This window comes from Tripterygium wilfordii, chromosome 5, assembly GCF_013401445.1.
Source record: "Tripterygium wilfordii isolate XIE 37 chromosome 5, ASM1340144v1, whole genome shotgun sequence".
NCBI classification, from domain to species: Eukaryota; Viridiplantae; Streptophyta; class Magnoliopsida; order Celastrales; family Celastraceae; genus Tripterygium; species Tripterygium wilfordii.
In genome coordinates this window covers 9,956,023-9,981,290 of record NC_052236.1, presented here as the reverse complement: position 1 = coordinate 9,981,290, position 25,268 = coordinate 9,956,023, and the positions used below count along the sequence as shown (strand labels likewise).

Sequence of the window (25,268 nt, the reverse complement as noted above, 5' to 3'; positions counted from 1 at the left end):
CAGTTACTCAAGCTGTCCAGACACTTGGCGGAGATATGCATTCGAAAGAGCTGATATAAATAGTTTTTTGTAAGGGTTTTACGCTAACTTTGCAAGACACTTAGAGAGCCGACTTTGAGAGAGAAAATACACCATTTGTGAGTGAGTGAGAGCTTGATCTCATTGTATAGCATGGATTTTTCCATTGTGATTCTTCTCCAACATAATGCAAACGATCTTTACCGCTCATGGGGTAGGCTTTCCACCGAACCACGTAAATTTTCGTCTCTTTACTTGTTGCTATATTTACTTACTTATTTGGTGATTGGGTGGTTGATTGATCAACCTATTTGGTGTTATTGTGTAGGTAATTGTTTGATTAGAGCACAAGAGTATGTACACACAACAAAAAAAAAAACAGTTATTCCAAAAAGAACGCAACTGAAATTAGAGGAAAAAAAAAGTAAAGGGGAGTTGAACACTTGAACTTAATTGCAAATGTAAATACTAAGCAAATCAGGATTAAGCTGGTTTATGATTGTTAACTAGGAAACTAATGGGCTCACGAGTTTGAGTATATCAAGGATAGCAGTATTTGAACACGATGTTTTCACCAAATGGCCCATTGCCTCGAGACACTCAGACAGCATTTCAATCATTTACTTTCGAATTTGTAATGTTGGTTAGATAGCAGTCAAGATCCTCTGTATCATTGGTTTGGTCTGTCGTGGTGTGGTTGCAGTCTCTTTTTATACGTCCCTGATTAAAAAAAAAAACAACTGTCTAATTGTGTATAGTGCTGTCTGGTCAGGTGGTCCTTGAAGGTAATGCATTAACAATGGGGCAAGATGTCAAGAACTACTCGTTTTCTCTTTTTTTCTAATGTATGCTTTACTTGGATGTTTTTGTCTAAAGAATTACTTATATTTATGAAAGATTTTGGTAAAAGCTGGTCCAATTTGTACTCCAGTGTTTGTATCATGCTATGGTGTCTTTGGTGATAGAGACCAAAGACCAACAAACTCTTCTAAATTCCAACATAATTATGCTAAAATGTCATATTATCCCATAGGTATTTCTATAAATTAAGCAAATCGATCATTAAACTTACGTTTTAAGTATTAGCGAATGGGTATCCTTAATTATAACTCTGCTTCCTTAACAAAGTCGATGCTAACTATTACTTACTGACAATTTGCTTGGTAATCTATTCAACACAACACAAGAAATTGTGAGAACTTAATGTCGAAATTTTTACTCCAAAGACATTGAGGATATTATCCGCTTTAAGCCATGGGACTGCACAGATTTGTTTATCATGCATGCATCATCATTATTGGTATTTAGATTCAGAAAACGAGTTTACAATGAGGAGGAACTGGGCTTTACTTATAAACCACTCAGCTAACATTGAAGATATTATCCGCTTTGGACCACGGGGTCGTACGAATGTGTTTATCATGCACCATCATCACTAGTATTTAGACCTAGAAAACACGTCTAATTAGGCTATATATACTCATAAAATACTCGGTTGAATTATGTCAGACCGATGTGAGATTTTTAATCTGCACACCCAAACTTCTAGTTGGAAACATCATTTTTAATTTCTGATCAATTTTCCCTTCAGCAGGTGTTTAAATCAAAGGTGTTGCAGTTTGAAAATGATTGGAGGTGGGTGATTTGTCTCCTGTCAACTTTCCTCTGAAAAGTGCTTGGATCCATATTGTTTCCAAACCATTGCATTATTACAGTTTGCCAATATATGCCAAAATTTGCTCAAGTTGGCAAATGTTTGTGCCATTTTAGTTGTGCATCGAACTTCTTGATCAAGAGATTGATACATTTATCTGAATACCCCATTCTGTTCCTTGTAATTGGGTCGCATATCCTTTGACTTACATTCTATCGACATTCCGAGGGCATGGGCCGGTAAACGGATCCTTCGATCTCGCCCCAGCCGAAGAGATTGATACATTTAGCTTTTTATTCCCACCATAAACCATAAACCATAAACTTTATCCAGAACATTACAAGAAAGTAACAAACAAAGTCTTACATGCTAAATTAATGTTAGGGTATCATAGGGTTTCTTAATACACTTACTTTTGGCCCCATTTTGTGGAATAATTAAGTTGCATATGATTCTGAGAGTAAAGAAGCATATATATATATATATATATATATATATATAGCAGCACTAGTATAATTATAGTATTATTTAGTGAGATTTTTTTTTGGATCCGACCTGTAGAAAGTATATAGGCATGTCTTTTTTGACTGTGTTTGGGTGATCCATCATTTAACCCACCCCTAACTTTCATAGCTTTAATAGTTTTAATCGTGGATTAGAGAAAACGCGGTTTAGTGGATAAGAATTAAGAACGTCAAGACCTTAAATAATAAAGATTCCCTAAAAAAATTATAGTCCGGCAAAGACTAATGAGTATGAGCATACTCATTATGTGTGTCGTTTTTGGACAAGATGGATTGTTTCTTTCCCATTAAAAATATTTATTATTTGCTAATACTTGCAATAGCCAATAAGCTCAAGCAAACATGGCAAGTTGTGAAAAATTCTGACTAATAGTGATGCATATCTAGATCGTGAATTCGAGGGTGAATTTTGTCATTTTTGTATTAGGATCGACGACAAAATGATTTGATCCATTTGCGCTAAAAAAATTCCTATAATGGTAATTTTTATTGTGTTCTTATTATAAATTAAGTAGTATTTTTAAGGATTCAAAAAATTTTTATTAAAAAAATTATTATTAATTAAGATTATCAATGGGTCTGTAAACATAATATAACTATATAAGTAGTATCCTAAGTCTCTTTGTTTGCGAGAGTTTTTGATTAAATAAAATTAAGAGACAAACCATTTTTGAATTCTAATTACTCTTATATTTTTTTTCGAATCAAAAAAGTGTTGATGCATATTTATTTTTTATTTATGAAAAAATATATGAACTTATTTGGATATATTTATATTTGTAAGACGAAAAATTATAAAACTCATTTATTTAACTATTTATAAATATTTTAATTATGATTATCCATAATATATGTTATTCTCAAAATTATCTACCAAATAAAGTCATAGTTTTTAATTTTTTTTTATCAATATGGCATAATAAACTATTACCAATAATGCAATTAGTATAGCAAATGAGTCATTGGTTGAATGACAATGACTTTACATGTCCCTGACTGAGGTCATGAGTTCTAGTCTTACCTCCTCCGAATATTTATAAGGAGGTGTGTGAGCTTGATTTGTGCCTCATGCGTGGGGCCTGTTGACATCTGTACTTTCATAGGTTTGATCTGGTTTCATAGGTTTGATCTGGTGATGTGTCGTATATAGTATTTGTATTTGTACTAAAACAAAATAAAAGTATTGGCCCTTTGTACTTGTACTCAAAAAAAAAAATAAAAAAAATAATGCAATTAGTGTAAGCATGGGCCCAACAAAACAAGGCTAATAAACAAGGCTGATTGCAATTGCACTCACTTTGACAAACCAGAGAGCCAGAGAGGCCCCAAAATCATTTACTATAAAAAGAAACCTAACACACATTACCATTTACATGACCCGTAAGGCCGTAAACAGTGATACAGATTGAAAAGACACAAATCCAATTTTTCTTCTTTCTTTGGTCATTAGATTTCTCCCTCTGTCCTGTCCTAACAAAAGCACAGATCAAGCTCAGATGGTCTAAAGATGACACTGCTTTTCAAGACAACCCAGGAGTGACCCTCGAAGTTTCTCCATATCACCATATGCGCCATTGCACCTTGATAATACTTTTAAGGGTTAATTATATTTTTTATCATCGTAAAACAAATGTTGTTCACTTTTAATATTCAAATATTTTTTTTATTACAAAGTCATCACCTATTGATTCAAAATAAGACAAAACAATCATCCGGACATATTTTATATCATTTTGGTTAGATTTTCTACTAATGTGGCATTAAGTAATTTTGGTTAAAAATGCTTATATGGTTGTTTATGTGGCTTTCATGTCAATAAATCTTTGGATATTAAAAATGAATGATGAAATAAAATGTATAATTAACCAAACTTTTAACTTCTGCTTGTAATTGTAAAATAAAATGTAAAGGACATGCCTAGGCAGCTGATTTGATAGATTGATAATAACCCCAAAGCTTACTGCCTGTGACCATCTAATCCGGTTCAAGTTCCTAGACCCATCAGCGCATTACCTATTTCAGAGTAACCAAGCCACTCTGTAGTGAACAGGCCCGCCTTTCCGTACTGTTGTAAGGGACTTTTGGAGGTCGGTACACTAGATTATACTTAATTGTAAAAAAGTGCAATCACTAAAACATCCTTTTAAAAAAGTACACTGGGGATAATCTTTTACCAAAATAACCTCAATTTTGATTTTCTCTCTCCACGAATTGTGATACAATAGTGATACTTTTAAATAGAAGATCCAATTTAGTGTTCAATTTATATTTTTTGCTCATAAAATGATGATATAAATGTTAGAATGTAAATTTGATAGCATTACATGTCTTTCTGGTTCAATTATGTCATTTTAGTGGATTTTTGATGTTCGTGATACTATAGTGATACATCTCTGCAGCTGTAAATGTTTTTCCAAAACGAGCAAGAGATGTACAAACCAAGAAAAGAAAACCAAGAAAGGAAAAGTAATTAGGAAGAAGAAGTATGCATATTGGTTCAATTGTATCATTTTAATGAATTTTTTGTGTTCGTGATACTATAGTGATACATCTCTGCACTTGTAAATGTTTTTTCAAAACGAACAAGAGAGGTAACCAAGAAAAGAAAATCAAGAAAGAAAAAGTAGTTAGGAAGATGAAGTATGCATACTAGTTTCATCATTTTAGTGGTTTTTTGGTGTTGGTGATACTATAGTGATACTATAGCGATACATCTCTGCAAAAAACGAACCAGAGTCCAGATCTGTAAAAAAACAAAGCACAACCTAGATTGAACAACGAAGCATAGTCCAGATCTGTCAAAAACGAAGCAGAGCAACTCGACGCAGTCCAGATTGAGCAACGACGAAGAAGGAGATGAAGAGAGGAGAAACTCGGCCAAAAACGGAGAAGAAGACAACGAAGAACCAGATCGAGAACAAGAAGAAGAAGAAGAAGAAGAAGGAGAGAAAGAAGGAGATAACTTTTAGTAGAGAAGAATGAGAGAAAGAGAGGACACACTAGAGTTGGATAGTTGGAGGGAGAAGAAGAAGAAGAAGAAGAAGAAGAAAGAGGAGGGTATTATAGGTATAAACTAAAAAATATCTTAAGTCAGATGACCAAATTACCCTTAAATTGTACTTTTTTACAATTTTAAAAATGTCCATGACCTTTTTACAATTAAGTTGTCTAAAATGCTCTTACTGTCAATTGTCCGCTGTTGTAATAAATTGGGCTTGGGTATGGGCTACAACATGGGCCTCATGCTCTTCGGCAGACCGTGCTTGGGCTGCCCTATGAGAGGGGTGGGCTATAATTTGAGCTGCAATATGAGCCTGACTTTATTCGAACAAAACCGGTTAGGGAAGTGAATGCAAATCCTCAGAAAATGACGAAGCTTACAGACGTACAGTCGACCTTGTTCTTCCTTTTTTTTTAGCTATTACTTTTCGTCTAGCGATAACATCACGTATGTAATTTGATTTGATTTTAACATACACGAGTATATTACACCAGACCCTACCTGATTTGCCAAACTAATGGATTTTCCTGGAGATAATCAAGTCCCAAACAATTCATATTTTTTCATTCTATAATAGCAAATGTTCTCTCTTAACACTACATATGTGTATTGAAGAGTGAGACGAGCAGCATATTCAAGATTTATATGGTAGAAAGTTCATTATCGTTAAAAAAAATATAACTTAATTCTATCTTTAAAATTGACAATTTAGTGGATATCAGAGTAAAATCTAAAAAATCTTATTTTACTGTAAAAAGCTAGAAATCCAATTAGACAAAACATTATTTATTCATATTCATATTATTATTATGAGTTAATTTGAATGCTATATAAACTTTTATTTTATATAGGGAAATATTTTTTTTTTAATTTTTCTTTGGATAAATAAAGGGCATGATGATTGATGAGTTGGGAAAAAAAAAATCCGGATCTCGATATTTATTATTACAGTGCCCCTCGTTAAAATGCGCCGGCCAATTTTTGCACCAAGCACTTTATTTACTAAAATCATTTCGGCCCATTTCGCGCTCCGTGCTTTCTCCCTTGTCTCTCCCATTCATTGAACGCTCGTTCATTTCCATAAACCCCCACTCGCAGAGTATGTTTCTCTCTCCTCTCGAACTTTCTATTTTTCTCAAAGAAGCTGATCCGCAGTGATCAGAGTGGCTGCGTTTGATCGCTGTGATGAAAAACTCGGTTTCCAGAGATTGTTTGGTTATTTGAGGGTTTAAGGACTTGTTTAGGATTTTTCTTGTGCGTTTTGCGGTTTATTTTATCGTGCATTTGTAGCCTATATTTCGATTTTAGCGTCTTTTATCTGTCCAAAATTTTTGTATTTGCTATGATTTTGTTAAAAGATTGTAGTTAATCTGCTGGTTTTGTATCTATGGATATGGTGATTTGTGTTGGCGTGAATCGCTGGTTAATTCCTAAAGCATATTTACGTTTTTCTATGGCGGCGTGCTTTTCCAGACCTCTCTCTCATTATACATTTATATAACACACAAGGTCTGGCCATCTGCTATGTCACCATATATTTTTGGAGATGATAACATCCGAAAGCAAGAACATTTATTAGTGTTAGCCTGTTATGGATTTTATTGATTCAGATGATTTGACGTCTGTGCTTTAGAGGATAGGATCATTGTTTTGAGGTTTGGAGACTGAATGTTTGCTAGTCTCTAATGCGTGCCATATGTTTGACATTTTGTCTCATCGACTCACCGACAAAGATGAACTGCCTATAGCCCTTATTTTTTGGATTTGTACAAGCACTTCATTTATGTATTTATAGAGCAGGCTCATTGTTTAACTTTTGATATGTGGATTGGTGCGAGTCTCTAATTGTGTGCAATGTGTTTGATAATGTGTTTCATTGACAAATTAACTACGTAAAATCCTTGATTTCATGGTTTTGACTAGCAGCTAGCATCTCTGCTCTATAATGTTGGCTCATGTTTTAACATTTTGGTGACTGATATGTATAAGTAACTGCTTTAGTTTCTGTTATAGTCTGGTAGAATTACCTCTTATAACACCAATGCACCTGCTTTTGAAATTTCTTTTGGTCTTTTTCACAAACAGTTGGTAATTCCTGATTAATTACCCCCTTTCTTTTTGAGGATGATAAACTGTGATAAGAGGAGACATGGCATGCATATTTGGTGTATTCCAGACATGACGCCAATGTACACTAGTGCCATCACTCTCTATTTTGGAGCTTTCCTTCTTCTTTAACTTCAATAGCAGTGACTTTTCAGTTCAGTTTGTTGTGGTTTTCCCATGGGTTGAAATAGATTAGTGTTGCTTTTTTATCAGCAACAAAATTGTTATATTTTCCAGTAATATCACAGTTCGTTATGGTTGATCAACCTCTCAAATTTCATTTCCTCCATTCCTTCCAAAAGCTAGTTTCCAGTTTGTCATCTATTTGGTTTTTGTGGGTCAGAGTTACAATTTAATTTGTCTGATGGTTATGCAACATTTTCTTATGTGGATCACAGGATGGGGGCAGGGAGGAAAACACAAACGATCAATATAAATGGAAGCGGTCCAACTAATCCAAACCCAGTGGCTAGCCATTTTTCTTCTCGAAGTTTACAAAAGAATCAACTTGGTGGGGTAATATTTGGTTGCACGATCAACACTATCAAGGAATGTCTCTCCAGTCAACTATTCGGTAGGTCAATTTGAATTCTAGAGTATATTAGCAACTTAGTGTTCCGAGAGTCGCCCTTTTCTCAGTAGTGTTTTTTTTTTGTCTTTTCTTTTCCTGTTATCTGCAACTTGTATATGTCTTTGGTGGCTCACCATAACTTGGATTGATCTGTGTTCTTCAATGTAATATGTCAAATCATTTAGAATTTTATGCTTGCTTGCACTGTATAATCATTCTTGCAACTGTAGTGAAAGCATTTGTCATTAGCGCTGAAGTGCGTTTCAAGGGGGAAGTTGTGTCACGTGAGTCACACATGTATGTGAATCTATTGAGTTGCATATTAATTACCTGGTTCCCTTCATTTTGTAGTTTGGCCTTCTCTATCATATAGTTTCCTTTGATTTTAACAGGTTTACCAGGCCTTCACTTTCCATATGTGAAGAATATTGATCCTGGCTTGCCATTGTTCCTGTTCAACTACAGTGATAGAAGACTGCATGGAATATATGAGGCGGCTAGCCCTGGCCGCTTGAATATTAACCCATATGGGTGGACAACTGATGGTTCAGAGAAAACACAATATCCTGCACAGGTATAGGTAGAATCTTCAACATGTAGTTAAAAATTTTGGGTGTTAGGGTCAAATACTTGTATCTTTGAGTCAAAATACATTGAGGAGTATACTGCTGATATAATGTTGTTTTCTAAATCAAGGTTCAGATTCATGTCCGGCAGCAGTGCCAACCACTCCTTGAAGAACAGTTTAAGCCAATAATTGCAGACAATTACTATACTCGTGGCCATTTCTGGTTTGAGCTAGACCACACTCAAACAAGCAAGTTGATATTGCTGTTAGCATCTTCAGCAGTTGCCTCAATTCCTTATGTACCACAGAATGAGGCATCACATAGAAACTTATTTCAGCTGCTTCCCTCAACTGGGATGAGAGAGGAGGGTCAAGCGTTTGAGAAATTTCATCCGGAGATTGAGCATTCTAATCGCTCAAGTAGGAACTCAGATTCTATAGATATTGCTCCTTCTTTTGACGGAGACTACCAAACCCTGGAAGCTAGGTCTAATGTGGAGGTAGTGGAACAAGATGAGAAAGATATCGTGTTTAAGAAACTGCAAGAATTGGCTCTTAAACGTGAAACTCAAAGGTATTCCTATGTAGAAGATTCCAGTGTCACAGATAATAAGCATTTGGAGGACAAGAGTTTTCCTGGGGAACAATTGGGCATAGAGGAGAGGAATGAGGAGAGTCTGCCTTCCTCATCTGATTGCCAGTCCATCATAACTCAGGTAGCTGAGGATGCCCACTCGTCAATTTCTTAACTTCATGCCCTGGATTTCCTTTGATTTGGCTTATTTATGTCAATCTCATTTACTTTTTATGTTCGTGTAGTTGATTCAAGGGATGGAAGAGCTTAAGACATTCAAAGAAGATCAGACTATGAAGATCGGTTATTTGGAGCATAAACTGGTATGTCTCAGATGTTAAAGTCTGTCATTGGCTTTGCTTATTTAATTACTGCTATCCTCTTATATTCTTCCCAACCATGTAAACAAGGTAACAAAGAAATTGCGTATTAAAGGTATTTGTTGTCCTTGGAAGGATTAAATGTCATTTGTTGTCCTTATGGATTAAATATCAGTAGCAAAAGTACTGTTTTTTATGAAATGCTCGGCCTAGGGGTAAATTTTGTGTCATTGTAATGTAGAGGATATGGGTTCAGCGTCAAGGTTGCATGTGTTTTGCCCCTGCCCTGATCCCACATCCTTTGTGGGAGCCTTGCGTGTGGGAGAGTTTTTGTAGCTATTATGTATTGAGGAATTATACGCAATGGCCTTATTATAACAATGAAGTAAATGGAGCATTCAAGTTCCCTTGATGTATTTAAACTTTTTTTCTAGTCATGTCCATTATTGGCTATTTGGAAAGTTGCAAGCCTTTTTTTCCAATGATTCACTTCTTCAAAAGGATGGACATGAAAACATATTTTAGATTCCAGGTTGAACAAACATATTTTAGAATCAGGTACACAAATCAAGGGAATGACAGCTCAACTTGCCTCTTTAATCCATTATGCTTGATCAATCTGAAATTAATTGGGATAAAATCTTTTTGATTCAAATATTCTAGAGTTAACGCAAAACTAAATATATGGAATATTTTAGTAGGAATTGCTGGGTGTCTGATACTAAATAGAATAAATAACAAACATAATTCACATGACTTATTATCATTGATCTCTCTTATGATTTCAAGATCAAATCTTAATTACTAATCTATTATTGATAATTTAATATCCTAATTTTGCATCTACCGGATTTATAACCCTGTTATGGCACCTTGCAACAATAGCTTTTAAATTAATTTCCCTTTTTTTGTGTCCAAGGAAAATTTATGAATTTAGCTTGAATTTTTTGGTGTGATTAAAAATATATAATTTGTTATTATTATTGAATTTATTAAATAATTTATGAATTCTGTGCTTCGTGTTGTTGAAGCATGCGCTTTGTGCAGAGGTATGTTTGTAATAAGTAATCAGCGCCTTATAATAATACCATTTGGTTGCTAATATATGTAAGATGAATATGGCAAAGCTATATCTAGTGTTGCCAGCTGATTTTTTTTCATTCCAAACATTTTTGACCCTTCTATCATTTCTATTCTGTCCCAATCCCAGAAATCTTATCCTTATCTTTGAAAATGATCCATTCAAATTATGCTTGTTATGTACATATGATTACTTTTGAGTCTGTCCTTTCAGGCAGAGGCAGAAAAGGAAATTCAACAGTTGAAAAATCGATGTATGTTGCTGGAGTCTGGTTCTAATCCTTCTATGGCAGATGTTGATGAATTGGTGGTTGAATCTGTTGGTGGTCTCGATCAAGATACTTCGGAGTCTATATATCTAATAGGGGGTTATGATGGTCAATCATGGTTATCATTGCTGAATTCTTATTTTCCGACACAAGATGTATTAAAATCCTTAAGCTCAATGAGTTCAGTTCGTTCATATGCTTCAGCTGCACAGTTGAATGGGGAGCTTTATGTGCTCGGTGGTGGAGATGGAAATGGGTGGTATGACACAGGTAGAGCATTCATTCAGCTCTTTTTAACATATTCTCTAAAATATTGTAAACTAAGCTATTCTTTAGATTTACAGTATCACTTTACACTTTACGGCACAACTCAACCTCAGATACTATAAACTATCCTCTACAACATTTAAATATTCATTTTTAATCTTTCTCTATTCTTTTTATATGCATTGTTTATTTTAACGATAATATATGTTAATAAAATTAAAAAATATTATAATAATATAACAACGAGGAGGCTGAGAAGATGTAGAACACGTATAAGCGAAAGGGAAGAGACACGAATGAGAAATAGAAGATAAAAGTAATATTTTTTATTATTAAAATATTAGTAAATATTGTTTCCCATAGCTACAGTGACTCAATAAATTTGGCAAGTTACTATAGCATTAGGTCAAGATAGTGTAATGTATATTGGTTTTACAGAATCTGATGCAAGGGTGTTATTTGCATTTTATGTATTTTTAACGCTAAATTTAACTGCGTATGAGTTTACAATATCTGATGTGAGTGCTTAGATTCTTGAGGTTTTTCTTTGCTAATATTTGGATCACTAACTTATTATCCTCTGTGCAGTTGAATCATTCAACCCTGCTAGTGATAACTGGATGTTTCGCCCCTCCTTAAATGAAAGAAAGGGAAGCCTGGCTGGAGCTTTGGTAAATGACAAGATATTTGCAATTGGTGGTGGGAATGGGAGTAAAAGCTTTTCAGATGTTGAAATGCTTGATTTAGATGTTGGTCGATGGATCCCAACACGATCAATGCTGGAAAAGGTAAACATTATTACTTGACTTGTCTTTATTTTTTTTGGCAGATATGCTCGTGATGATTAGTGGCACAATAAGGGATGAAATACGCATTCATATTTCATAGAGTGGGGTTGTACATAAAATGAAAGGAACATGTAGAGGTCATTTTTTCTTGTGTTAAAGCTTTATGGTTTTGGGATAAAGGCTCGGATGATGTTGTTAAAGCTTTATGGTTCGAGACAAGGTTTCCCCCTTGCTTGAATATATAAAGGCTTTGACTTCAAGATGTGAAACCCATTAACATGGACATCTTCGAGTATACTTAAATATAAGATGATTGTTTAGTGTTGTTATGCATTTTTTAAGGAAGATTTTTATGGCGAAGTAATAAATAAGAGGAAATATTCAGTTGTCGAGTGACTTAAGATCTTAAATTGTTGATTCTAGGATTTTGAGTTACAAGGGGGTATTAAGGAATCACTTTCCGAAAAAAAATTCCTGATGTTGTTACTTCAAAATCTCTTCCAATCTGAAGCTATTAAGGACAAAGTATAACCAATATCTAGAGAGTAGTTATTTTTTGAGGTTGAATATAGGATAATAGGACAATCAGGTCTTGAGATGGGGTTATACATCTCCTAGACGAAATATCTTTTTCCTAAGAAATATCTTTTTCCCACTGTTAGAGTAGGTCCTGGTTGGTTTTTTTTATGTCCTGCTGAATTCCATCCACCCAATTATTATTTACTCTGTTCAATTAACATCTAATCCATGGAATTTATCTTTCTATGCCCAGCGTTTTGCTCTTGCCGCTGTTGAACTTAACGGGGCCCTTTATGCTACTGGTGGATATGATGGAAATGATTATTTGAAGTAAGCTGCCATGTCACTTTTTGTTATATACTGATGCCAATACCTAGATCTATACATGCATCTATATAAATGCAATATATTTACATGTTCAATGACGGCGTGTGGTTGTATATTTATGCCTATGAAGTATGAATTAAAGTATTGAGAATGATGCTTGGGAGTGATTTTGAGGTTGTGTAGCGTTTGTGATCAGAGTTGATGCTCAAACTGCAATGGAAATCAATCTTTGTCTGCACACTTTGTTTTTGTCATAGAGAACTTAAACGGGGATTGAATGTGTACCACCTCCAATCTCTTAAAAAGATTTACCATCTGCCTTTAATTAGGTGTTTCTTGCTAATGACATTTGACGTGCCCTTGGCATTGCCAAGTTGGCACTACTCTGTTGACCAGTCATTCATGAGACATGTTTGGACAGTTGCGAGTGTATAGATGCTTGATTACTATGAATGACTGTTTTGAAAGAAGAAGAGGGTTTTGCAATGTGAGCCATTTTATCATTTAGAAAGGAATGAGCTGTTATAATCTTTATCAACTCTTTATGACTGAGTGACTACAGGCTTATGCAAACATGTATATCCTTGGTTCCCGTGTATTGAGAGAACTTCAAATTGGAATATGGCTTTGCGCCGCTGTGTTCAGTTGACGTACATGAACATGCATGCCACATATATTCCAATTTTCACAATTCTAGATATTTTGTTGTCACATCGTTTTTCTATGACAGTCTTCAGCTTCAATTATTAAAGTATCTATTTGATGTGGAGTATAACTGCAATGCTTTTGTTAATATTTAAATGGAAGTGAGAAATACCTGTAACTTGAATGGGAGTTAGTTTAGTTTTTGTTTCTCACTAATGCGTAAAAGTTTTCTGGTGATGGGCTGATAATTCTTCTATTGCAGTTCTGCTGAAAGATTTGACCCCAGAGAACATTCTTGGACTAGAATTGCCAGTATGACAAAGAGGAGGGGTTGCCATTCATTGGTGGTTTTGAACGAGAAATTGTAAGTTCTTCCTCTGTTTCAGCTAGTATTTAATGTCGCAATTCAGTGTCCATTGGTGTGCCAAACAAGACATGATGTAGAGTATATAAGTTGGAAGTTAAACTTGTTGATGTGCGTTAATGTGTTTTTAGTCTGAGAATTTGTATTTTAAAGTGTTTCAATGCAATCATGAGATGAGATTCAATTGTTTTCTGAAAAGTGAAAAGGATCTCACTGAGCATGAAAAATGTTAATTATTTTATTGCATCAATTGTTGGAAATAACCCTTTCATCTCTAATAGTTCATATGATTAGGGATGAACTTGTCCAATTTTTTGATTGAAATGTGATGGCCTATTCATTTTTTGAGAAGACCATTTCTTCGCATTGTATGTGTTACGTTAGTGATTAGGTTCATGAAATTGTTCAATTTCTTCTGTAGATATGCTCTTGGTGGTTTTGATGGAAAGACAATGGTTCCAAGTGTTGATATATTCGACCCTCGTACTGGATATTGGATTAGCGGAGAGCCAATGAAGGAGCCCAAGGGATATTTCGCTGCTGCTGTTGTCAAAGAGTCCATTTATGTTATCGGAGGAGTGAAAAATGGTGATGTCGTTCTGGACACGGTATTTACTTTTTTTCTGTTGTATGCCAAATGTTGTTCTGACATGGGTGTATCAATCTTTGTAACTGCTCTTCTCCACCTTACCATGCATCCAGGTTGAACATTTTAAGGAGGGCCAGGGTTGGCAAGAAACCAAGTCAGAGGCAATAGGAAGAAGATGCTTCTTGTCAGCGATTGTTTTGTAGTCACGCAAACAGATGACAATGTTCGAGGGTAGAGCTTCCTGCCAATATTCAATTTGGTGGCGATTTGGAAGGAATGGTTGGTCTTTGGATGAAAGATTTGTCTGTGCAGTGAAATAGTTGGTTCCACATCAATGTGCTCATCATTGTGTTTGGATTATTAAATTTTGTTCTCAATCTTAAAAGAGGCAGCTTATATTTCGTCATGAAAAACTGCGGCTCGTGTACAGGCGTACAGTAAGAATGCCTACTTGTGGGAACAATTGTTCCTCCATACGAGGTTAACTGCACCTGAGAATGCCTACTTTTGGGAACCATTGTTCCACGGAATTTGTCATAGCTGATCACACATTAATTAGTAGATTTAATATCAGAGGATAGTGATATCTGTTTTGGCATAAGGAATGAATTTGATTTAATAATTTTGCTCGAGAATTCTTATACTAGCAGTGTTCATGCGATGGGCGTTTAGTGAATTCTTTATGCAAGTGATGAATATCCATCACATGGGATAGAGGCCTAATTCTAACATCATGTCCTCTTGCATGGCCCAAGCTGAGCCATTTCAATCGTTGACCCATTTATGGTCTTAGACTTGTGACTTAGAATCACATAATCTTGTCAATTCAATGGATTAAAACTTTTTCAATTACGGTGTCTCTTTTCACCCTTCCCACAATGGATATGACCCATTGTCTGCTAACCCAACTCGACAAGGGATGAACTATGAGGTAGACCCACCTAAGATAATATCTACCCACAAACCTGTTGTTAGGTGAGAAAGACAAAGAAGGTTAAGACTTATCCCGAGAGTTTTCTTATTAATTTGCTGAATGAATAAACATGACAATAGTCAAGCTTATATAGCTCATAGACCTAAACATACTACTACATGGACTCCTACTTGAACAGAAAGTAAATAACTATACTTAGACTCAAACACCAGCTACAATTTGGGCGGTTAATTAGAACTAATTAAAGAAGGAATATAATACTTATTAATTGTTCACTCCTACACAACTGCCGCTTCCTTGCACTCCAAGGCAGTGTACGTCAGCTTCTTAAGGGCCCGAAGATGCCTGGCTCATCTTGATCTTATGATGGCAGACCCGATTGTAACTGTTCTTCAGTTTACGACATTGATCCTCATCAGTAAGCTCCAACATTTTTACATATTATTGCATGTGCACATCGGGATCTCTTGCGCAAGCTCCATTCAAAATCCACTTATTCTGCACTCTTGGAGGACCCAGGTCCTGTGAAAGATTGCTTGCGTGATCGTCATGATATTGAATAGATTTTTCTATAAATAAGGCCTTACAAGGAGGCATAAGCACTAATACGGTCATTCCCCCGCTCCACTATTCTGAAGAAATACCCATCCCCCGCCCTCTGAGAATTTAACTAGGACCTCATGGTCAGGCTTCTCCTCACAAAAGTATGGGTTCAATTGAATTGAACATTATGTGTAACCCACCATCTATGAGGAGACGGAAAGAGAGGAGACGGAGGACGGGAGTGAAGTAAATACCACGCGCATGACGCTGTTTATATGCAACTAATCAACAATGGGTCTACAAAAGACACAGCAGTAAACCTGCAGCATATCATTCACAGCTGCGCAAGTCGGACCCAACTCCTCAAGCTGCTCTCTCACATATAGAAATGCCTAAAAACTCATATGACATGTTGCCTTGTACAAGAGAACACCCTTCAAATATATCGACAAAAGCATCATATTCCTCAAGAAGAATCCCAGTTTCCTTAGGCGAAACCTGTCGATGTCTTTTCCCGACAATTTGCAGCCCGATAAAAGAGAGAGCATGCCACATCTTTCCCAGTCATTCACCATTCCTCCATTACACCAAGGGTTCATTGAAGAGCAATAACCTGATTGATCGCAAGTACCAAGTATTGATATTCAAATGATAGAAAACATCTTCTTCAATGGCCCCTTCCGTAATCCACCAAATTAACCCTACGTCCACTTGTTCCAACACCAATGGGAAGCCCAACAGAGAACAAAATGTTCTAATTCCATTAGCATCTCTATGAGTTAACAATGAAGATTATTCCATGTTGCAGGCCTTTATAATCCAACCTAGTGTGTGCAACTTGTTGCACCTGCTGGCTGGAATTAGAAATCCCTGATTTGGCAAGTCAAAGCATGGTCCATCGCGAAACAGGGACCTCCACATAGTGCAACCTTGAAAGAAAGAAAGAAGTTGCAAGAAACCAAATGATCAAAAAATATACATAAAAAGGTAAAAGATCAAATCAAACCAGATGTCAAGTGATAAAGAAAAATTTGAGGGCAAAAAAATTGAAAGCCTATAATCATAAAAGATGAACATAATCATAATTGAGCAATATAACTCCTGCAGCACTTAAAGCCCTTGGATGTCAGAAAGAAGCCAACAAAGTAAACATGCAGGGGAACCATTGTAAAAACAGAAGAATTCTACAGAAGCAAAGAAAATAGTAACCAGTTCAGAGCATACCTTGAGCAATCATCATCTATAAAGCTAAGGCATTGACTTCAACACCAAAATGGCAGGATTCTAAAAAGAACCTTCCACTGTCTCTAACTCTTTATGAAGGGGCCTTAACCTATGTTGCCAGTCTCCATGACTGAAACAGAGTGCATTATCAAGTAGAGTTACCAATAAAAGCTGATATAGATCCTTTATCCAGATCAAGACCACTTCCACGATCATCGAAAAGATAACTAATAAGGCTCCACAGTCATATGGGTCCGATAAATTCGAGTGCAACAAGAAAACTCTAGTCTTTAGAAACCATGGAAAGGTAAACTTCTTTTTCTGGGCAAAGATATGTTAGTGCATGCTTTGGACCTCCACGACATTTAACTAATTGAAGATCCTCATCCAAACATTCCATGCCCACACAAACCATTAATGCAAAACAAACAGCCTTTGGAGTTGGATAAAAGGGCGCAACAAAAGTAAATTTCTTCATCTCATCACCGCCTCCTAGTATGTCGAAATCTAAAAAGACAAACTGAATTGACTCCTGACTCCATATTTTCAGCCACAGCCTACTCTCACTCAAAATATTACAGAGAGTAATATCTAATGGTATAGAAACTGGTAGTCCCGGGATGAAAGAAAGAGGTTTCTGAGAACAATTATCAGGAACATCTAGCTCTGCCTTCACGTGACTCAGTCTGCCAGATAAGGTTAATTGCTTAAGGTAGAACAAGTCAATTAACTTATTAAAAAGGAATGGCCCACAGGATGTGCCACTGGTAGAAGTGCTAAGCTCATGCAAAGAGTTTGTAACTTCAACAATAAAATCAGAAGGCTCAATGGATCCTTCTTTCAGGAGACTTTCTATGAGTGAAATAGTGGCAGAAAGTTTTTTTCTTGTAGTAAGGCAGCAGCAAATTTCGACTTTGGATAACCTCAAAACATAGGTCACAACTATCACCTCTAAGAAATGCAAAACCTCTTTGTTAGATAACCCAATAAATCTACACCTCATTCCTCTGAGAAAGCTGTCCAGTTTTCCAAATAGAAGCTCCAACTCCCCAATGCCAGTGGAGCTTAGCCTCATTGCAGGTAAAAAATGCTCCCATATCTTAGCAAGCAGTTTCACCATTCGGAGATACTGCAACGTAAATGCTAATGCATCTGCAGACCCAAGTGTCTCACTACTGAAAGTCGACAACTCTTCCTTGCAAGCCCTGTAAACATCAGAGCGCAGAAAAGATGAGGAAGAGCACAGCAGTAGAGTAACAAGCTTGGGCAGCAAAATAACATGTACCTAAACTATAGTAAAATCTATCCATAATATAAATGTGAGCTAACAAGATAAAGAAATCAGATCCTCAAATCAACTTTAACGCCTACGAAAATCCATAATTACGAACTAACAAATTCCAATCGATTCATCATCATCAGTGCTGGTGACTTGAATGAAACAGGTCAAGGTTTACCTCTCCATAAGCAGAAGAAAACAAAAAAAGAAGAGCAAAAGTAAATTTTCATCAAAAATGAATAAAACCTTGTTCCAAGGGAGCTCAATGCTACATACTGCAATATGCCAAAAGAAAGTGTGACTAAGGGTAAACCATAGTTTAATGGTAGTGCTCTTTCATCAAAGCCTAGGCATTACAGGTTAAGGCTGTGTACATGTGCCCTTCTCAGACTTCACCACCACTGCAAGATCCTTTTGCAGCAGGAGTTGTTGTTTGTAATTAATGAAAATGGGATAACTTTTGGCTTTTGAGAAGGCGTTTCTCCAAGAAAGACTGTGTATGGATCATGTCCAGGCACAAACAAGTGAGGGAAAAAGAAACAAATTAATGTTACAACTTACAACCTCAAACTCCGTAAGGCTTCAAGTGAGCGTCCTGCATGTACCAGCAGCCAAATATCTTTGACCTTTGCGAGGATTGAATTCACAAACTTCATTACTTGGTCCTCCTTGTCCAGGTGATCTTCTAAACATGAATCGGCTACCAATGTCGGCTCTAATAATCTCTGGGACTGAACCTCAGAAGTCTCATCACCCATTGGCAGCAGAGCCCTCGTAACAGCATTAGAACTTGATGTGCTAGTATGACCTTGAATATGATCTTGAACCACGGACAATGAGGTCTCCTCATCTTTGAACTCTACATCGAAAGAATTAGAATATCTACTGCACTGAGACAAGTATGCCAAAAGGAATTTTTGGCTTGTGACTCCACATAATGCACGAGAGATCTTCCCTAGAAACGTAACTGCATAAGAAAAAATTCTAGGTGGAATATCATATAAATACTTTTCATTTGAAAGTGGAGCAGAGATGGCTAGTACTAGAAATGCAGCTGCTCTGACACTATCATAGCCATCAGAAACAGGTTCTATCTGCAAATGGATAAGTAAAAAAAATAAAATTCATTAATTGATAAGGCATATACATTGTAATAACATAATAAAAGATGGAGTATATACGCAAACACATGCATATTACAAGAAGATACAAAATCAAAGTTTCTAGTGGTTACTGAAAAAATGTAGAATTTCATATGTAAATGTCTCAGCAACATATATGCAATAGAATCACATCTTTTTGATAAAAAATTTAATGAGCCATCCATACTATGACTACGTGCAGCTTTTAAGTGAATGAATCATATGACTATAAAACTGAAATGGCATTGTGCGTACAGAGTTGATGTATATTGTAGATTTCACCCGTGTCATAAAACATAAGGGCTGCTCAATGCCCTTACTAACCTTACTTGAAGCAAAATGCAGTTTGACCTCTCTTTCTCATGGACACAGGGCATTAAGAATCAGAGGTGAATATGTGGCCCAGTGGTAGAGTTACAAGGGTGCAAGGTCACAAGTTCAATTCCTAGAAACAGCCTCTCCACATATTATGTGGGAATACAGTTTGCTTGCTTACATCATGTATGTCCCAGACCCCATTAACTGCGGAGCATTGTGCACGGGATTTGTTTACCGTTTTTCTTTTCTACCCACACTCTAAGAAACTGAAAAATTAATGCCTCAGTATGTAACACTTCACTGGAAAACTGTATCTACAAGAAGCCCAACCATGGCAATTAGATAGAACAATATCACATTTACAACCATGCTAACCTCTTCAATAATCTCGTTGATAATGCAGACCACAAAGTTTCCATGGCTTTGACCCATATAAAACAAAACAGAGAATACATCAGCTTCATCCTGGAAAATAAAAGTTAAATTAGCAAAAGAGGAAAAAATAGTGGCTATAGCATGATATTCATTGTTAATAAAAAAATTAACAATATACAAGAAAAATGAAGATGTAAACATGTACAAACTGCATTTTATTCTTAATGTAGGTTTGACTGGCATAAGGAGAAACCAACCTGAGGATATTTCTCCAAGTTTTCAAGAAGGCCATCAACAGATAGTTTAAACAACTCATAATTAGGCAGCTTCACCAATCTAAGTATTTTCCTTGTAGTGGATCTGATGGAAGTACTATTATCAACTAGATTGCCAAGAAACTGCAACATCAAGCAAGGATGCACCATTAGATAAATATTTATGCAAAGTCGAACCGGACAATGTGGATAACAAAGGAATCCAATAGGTATATCACCAGAAGATAAATCTAATTTCTTAAAAAACGACTAAACATAATTAAGAATTCACCCAGGCTGATTTTAAAGAGAGGTTAAAATTAGATGAGAAGAAAACATAATACAAGTGAAGAAATTTGCATTGATTTAAAAATACATCTGCATTCAATACAGTCAAGACTCAATAGATAGGACCTTGTAATGGATAGAGGCACACAAACCAATGATGAAGGAGCATACAAAACGTGCTCTACACCTCTACTCCAGAAGGACTAGTCAGGAGGTGCAGCTACGCTCCTTAACGTGCTTTATAAAGCCAGATAAATTGAGCACGAGCTGTGGGAAGCTATCATGTGCCAATAGCACACACTTTCACCCTGAATCCAAGTTTCAGGGTATCATAATCCTACATTTAAATCCATTATGTTCTCGTCACGATTCATGTACTTGAGCTTTGGGCACTTGGTTGGCCTTGATAAAATTCATAGCGAGTCAGTAGCTCACCTATCCACATCTACGCTTAACCCCAAAAAGAGTAATAAAGAATTGTAATAGGATTTGTAATAATTATTTATATTACTCAACTCAATCCAATACACCTGTCAATGTCATATAAGATTCAGCACACATCTCACATAGTCACATTTCAATTGCATTCCTAGGAGATGCAAGATAACCATTTTTAGATGATTTGGTCATTAGACAAGGAGACAAAGGAACAATCTGAACAGCTGCTTTGACTTGGTATGACATACATAATAATAACGAGGACAATTCAAAACTATATGTATGTATGACGATTTCAAGATCTAGATATCATATAAAGAAGTATCAGAACTCACCATATGCATGTGCATCTCTTGTACCTTTAAATGCTCACAAGTGGCCATATGAAGCATTGTCTGCAAAGCTTCTATCCTGACATCCACTGAATCGTCATTCAGAATGTCCATCAACAGGTTTAGGGCTTCACTAGCAAACACAGAAGAAAAAATCGCAAAGGTACGCAGGGAGTGACAGGCAGACTTTCGCACCTTCAGAGTAAGCAAAAATAGTAATACGGTCAATAATTCCTGATCAAACCCAGGGGCAAGCCTTTAGACTGCAGTAAATAAATAGAGTTTGCACAAGGCTCCCACACAGAGACGGGTTAAGGGAAGAGCCAGATGTAAACATTAAAAAATAAAGATAAGTTTTAGAGAAGATCTAGTTACAGGTGACAACCGGACTACTAAGTTTTTTCTGAAATAAGGGAACCTTGTGCTTCGCACAGGTAAACCCATGGCACTTAAGAGGGGTCCCTCACAACTGGACAGATATGTTATAAACACATATACAAGCTAGATCTCCAACACGTAAACAGGGACACACATCCAAACTCTAAATTACCAATTCATGAAACATATGCATGACCAAACTCTGAATGTAGTCCATATTAGAAACCACTACCTCCTATTTTAATAAAATATCAAACATTATGTGAGAGGCATTGTCTGGGTAAGACCATCATTGCATGAAACAGTCATTTGCAAGAAACATTATCAGGAAATAAGATTGTATGAAAACAAGATTTACCAAACTTACCTGATAGAACTCATCCTCAAGCCCATGCATAAAAGCTCCTGCAGCACTTGATGCCGATATTTTAAACCAATCAGCAGCGCAATTAAGAAGAAATTTATTTTCTTTAATTTTCCCCAATACCTTTTTGGATAAAGTTTGTAGCAATAAGTCATCAGATACAATTCCTATCCTCCCAAGGGCTTTAAATGCTTCGACCCTAACCTCCATACTCATATCTCTTACCATAGAACAGAGCTGCAAGAATGTAAAGAAAATACACTGGTTGGAAATATACTAATGCGTAGAAGTCTTTTCAACAAAACTTAACTGCTCAACTTTGTTTAACATTTTTGTGGAGTGAAGTCAAGCAAAATCCTCTGAATTTGGGGCAGGGAGGACAGGAGCCAACCACTGAACTAGTGGTCCTCCTCAACCAATCCTCGGACAGAAAATAGTGATGAAAAGAATTAGATTGAGGACATTCTTTCATATGCCTACTTTAGGATAACATTAGGGGATCAATACCTGGACAAATACTGCATCTGGCCATTCTGTTGCATTTTCCATCTGACAAGAAGCTGAAAGTATATGACCCCATCCACCGATCTGGAATTAGGTTGAAAACAAAAAGGTCATCCCATATCTATATGTTTGACTTGCAAAGAGTCAGAACCCACCATTATGACTGTATGATTAATTTTTTTTGACAAAACCTTAATGGGAAACAAAAATAGTAAAAGAGAAGTTTCTTTCTCCCATCCAAAACGTATGCTGAGGTGAGGAAAATAAAATCACTCAAAAGCCTGAACCAGTTGAGTTTGGATGATTTCATTCTCAAAATAGTATAAACATTCTAGGCTACAATGCAAAAATTGTTGTCAACGAGACTCTTCACCAAAATTGTATTTGTGAAATAAACTTTAAATTTGTTAGATTCCAACAGAAAGAAAACCCCATAGATGATGCGCTCTTTCCCAATAAGTCAAACTTATTACCATCCATTCAAGTTGAGTGTTTCGTCCATCACTGTTTCATCAGGTCTCCAATATCAATGAGATTTATGACAAACAATGAAATTGTTAAATTGTTTCAGTATGAACCCTTAATTCCACAGTATTACAAAATTTTGTAGTGGAATTTTTCATAAAAAAAGAAATTCCATTAAAACTGATGAAACAACACCTAAAATCAAATTTCCCTATCCAAGAAAACAGTACGCCCAAACTCAAGCACACAAAGCAACAAGTTATGTTTTAAAGAGAAAGGGAGTTGAATGATCAGTAGATTACCACTCGAACAGCAGCAGCTCTCACGCAAGCTTCCTCGTCACGTAGAAGCTCAACAGCACGACAATAGCATCCCTCAACCATATATTGATCATTGAAAACAAAGCCAGAGTTGCACAATCTAACAAGTCCATCTAAAGCAACTTTCCTCACATAAGGAAATGGATCCTTCGTGAAGCCAAGAAACACCGGGAACAACACGTATGGCCTCGGGACAAACCTCTCGGCATTTCTAAGGAGCCACAACCGCGCGGACACGCACGGACCAAAGCATAGGGAAACAAAAAACTGGTGGTCGACACCGATCGTCAAATTGGGGTTGAGATTAGAAATTGAAGCCAGCACAGCTAGTGAATACGTGGACAGAAGAGTAGACTCAGCCGAACTGAACAATTTGGAGCGAACCGAGTCGAAGATTAGAGAAGTTAGGTTGGGACGGCAAGAGGCAAGGTCTCCGAGGAGCTTGAGAGTGTGGTGCAAAGCGGAGGCGTCACAACTCAGCTGGAGAAAGCGAGTTAGGGTTTCGACGATCACAGATATTGTGGTATCAGAGGTGTGAGGGTTGATTATGTGAGACCTAAAGGAGGCTAGGGTTTGAAGAGAGAGAGGCTTATCGGTGTTGGCCGAGCTTTTGCATGCGGCCAAGAACTGCTTCTGCATCGAAGATTGTTGATATCCGTTACTCTGCAACCATAGCCGCTCTCCCTCTTTTCTTTCTGTCAGGAACAGCCGCTCTCGTTTTTTTGAATGTGAAGACAACGCCGGGAACTGAATTAGAGAATTACAGTCAGCGCTGCGGGGCCTTTCTGCGTCGAACCGCTTCTTGGACCAGATGATAATTGGGGTAGGTTAGCCCATATATCATGTGAGGCCCGCCCACTAATGATGGGGAAACTCATTTTGGAACCACCTTTTCCTTTTGCATTTTTCTCTTCCAATCTATCACCAAAATGCTATACTATTTTAAGTTTTTACACCGTGCATACCCCAAATTTGAGGTATACCCACCGTCCTCTAAATTTGAAAATAATATTATTTTATTTTCTCTTTTGTTTATTTTATATAGTTGAAAAAGATTAATATTATTTTAAAATTAATGTTAAATGATGTCATTATTATTATTATTATTAAAGCAAAATTATTTGCATTTAATAAAGTTAAAGCATACTAAAAAGTAGTTATATTGAAAAATATTAAAATATTAGATCTGCTATTGAAATTGACATGTGATTGGAATGGTATTAGAATCAATGTTTTAAAAACTAGATTTCAAATCGTGCTAATCTCATGGCTCCCATCATCAAATTCATTATCTAACTCAATTGGATTATTACCAGCAAAAGAACCTTGATTCTCCTTTCTTTCCTTAATCTCATTCAAGCTCTCCTGAATCTAAAACGAACATCAACACTAACTTTGAGACAGTGTCCTACATCACTCTTTACCCCTGCAAGATGCTTCTTCATTCTTGTAATACCCCTTTGATTTTTTTCCTATAAATATTACAAATCAAAAACTTTTTATCGTCAATTATCACTAGTTTAGTGCAATATGCCCACACAATATCTTTTTTAACACGAGTGTGCGACTGTGAATAACTTGTCATTGATGCATTTTGTGTAGATGTTGGAGTATCACTTGAGTTTTTCATCTTCTGTACTTGACAAACATAGCATAACATAGACAAAAGTCAAGACAAATCAAACAAACACTCAAACAAAGCAATAGAGCATAGATAAAAGTCACAAAATCAAACAAACAAAGCAGAATCAGCAGATACACAATAATCAAAACTTCAAAACGTCATGAGGACTAGAATAGTGACTAAACGAAGAACTGAAACAGGGCAATATATAGAGATGAGGATAATGACAGAGAATGATAATAGAGAGACAAGCAAAACTGGGTCTAAAATGGTAAGAGAGCTGAGAGGACATAGTCTCCACT

General features: G+C 36.2%; 2 protein-coding genes across 4 annotated transcripts; one reads left to right on the top strand and one right to left on the bottom strand.

Moving 5' to 3' along the window:
* Positions 1–6,195: 6,195 nt before the first annotated feature.
* LOC119998124 (influenza virus NS1A-binding protein homolog) lies at positions 6,196–14,819 on the top strand. 2 transcript variants are annotated; one of them, XM_038845350.1, is made up of 11 exons: positions 6,196–6,296; positions 7,702–7,877; positions 8,267–8,448; positions 8,571–9,158; positions 9,262–9,339; positions 10,631–10,955; positions 11,541–11,740; positions 12,513–12,589; positions 13,494–13,595; positions 14,017–14,203; positions 14,298–14,819. In XM_038845350.1, the coding sequence occupies exons 2-11, from the start codon at positions 7,703–7,705 to the stop codon at positions 14,385–14,387; spliced, it is 2,004 nt and encodes a 667-aa protein (XP_038701278.1). In that variant the 5' UTR covers positions 6,196–6,296; position 7,702; the 3' UTR covers positions 14,388–14,819. The 2 variants fall into 2 exon arrangements, with proteins under 2 accessions (XP_038701278.1, XP_038701279.1); XM_038845351.1 differs by lacking the exon at positions 6,196–6,296 and adding an exon at positions 6,311–6,451.
* Positions 14,820–15,173: 354 nt separating this feature from the next.
* On the bottom strand, positions 15,174–24,132 carry LOC119998885 (protein SIEL). Of its 2 annotated transcripts, XM_038846356.1 has the most exons (10): positions 23,325–24,132; positions 22,561–22,641; positions 22,177–22,290; positions 22,057–22,094; positions 21,315–21,390; positions 20,257–20,397; positions 20,000–20,089; positions 18,729–19,258; positions 16,886–18,090; positions 15,174–16,590 (listed from the first exon to the last, which is right to left on the bottom strand). In XM_038846356.1, the coding sequence occupies exons 1-9, from the start codon at positions 23,979–23,981 to the stop codon at positions 17,169–17,171; spliced, it is 2,649 nt and encodes an 882-aa protein (XP_038702284.1). In that variant the 5' UTR covers positions 23,982–24,132; the 3' UTR covers positions 15,174–16,590; positions 16,886–17,168. The 2 variants fall into 2 exon arrangements, with proteins under 2 accessions (XP_038702284.1, XP_038702283.1); XM_038846355.1 differs by having other exon boundaries at positions 21,315–21,506; positions 22,057–22,290.
* Positions 24,133–25,268: the final 1,136 nt, after the last annotated feature.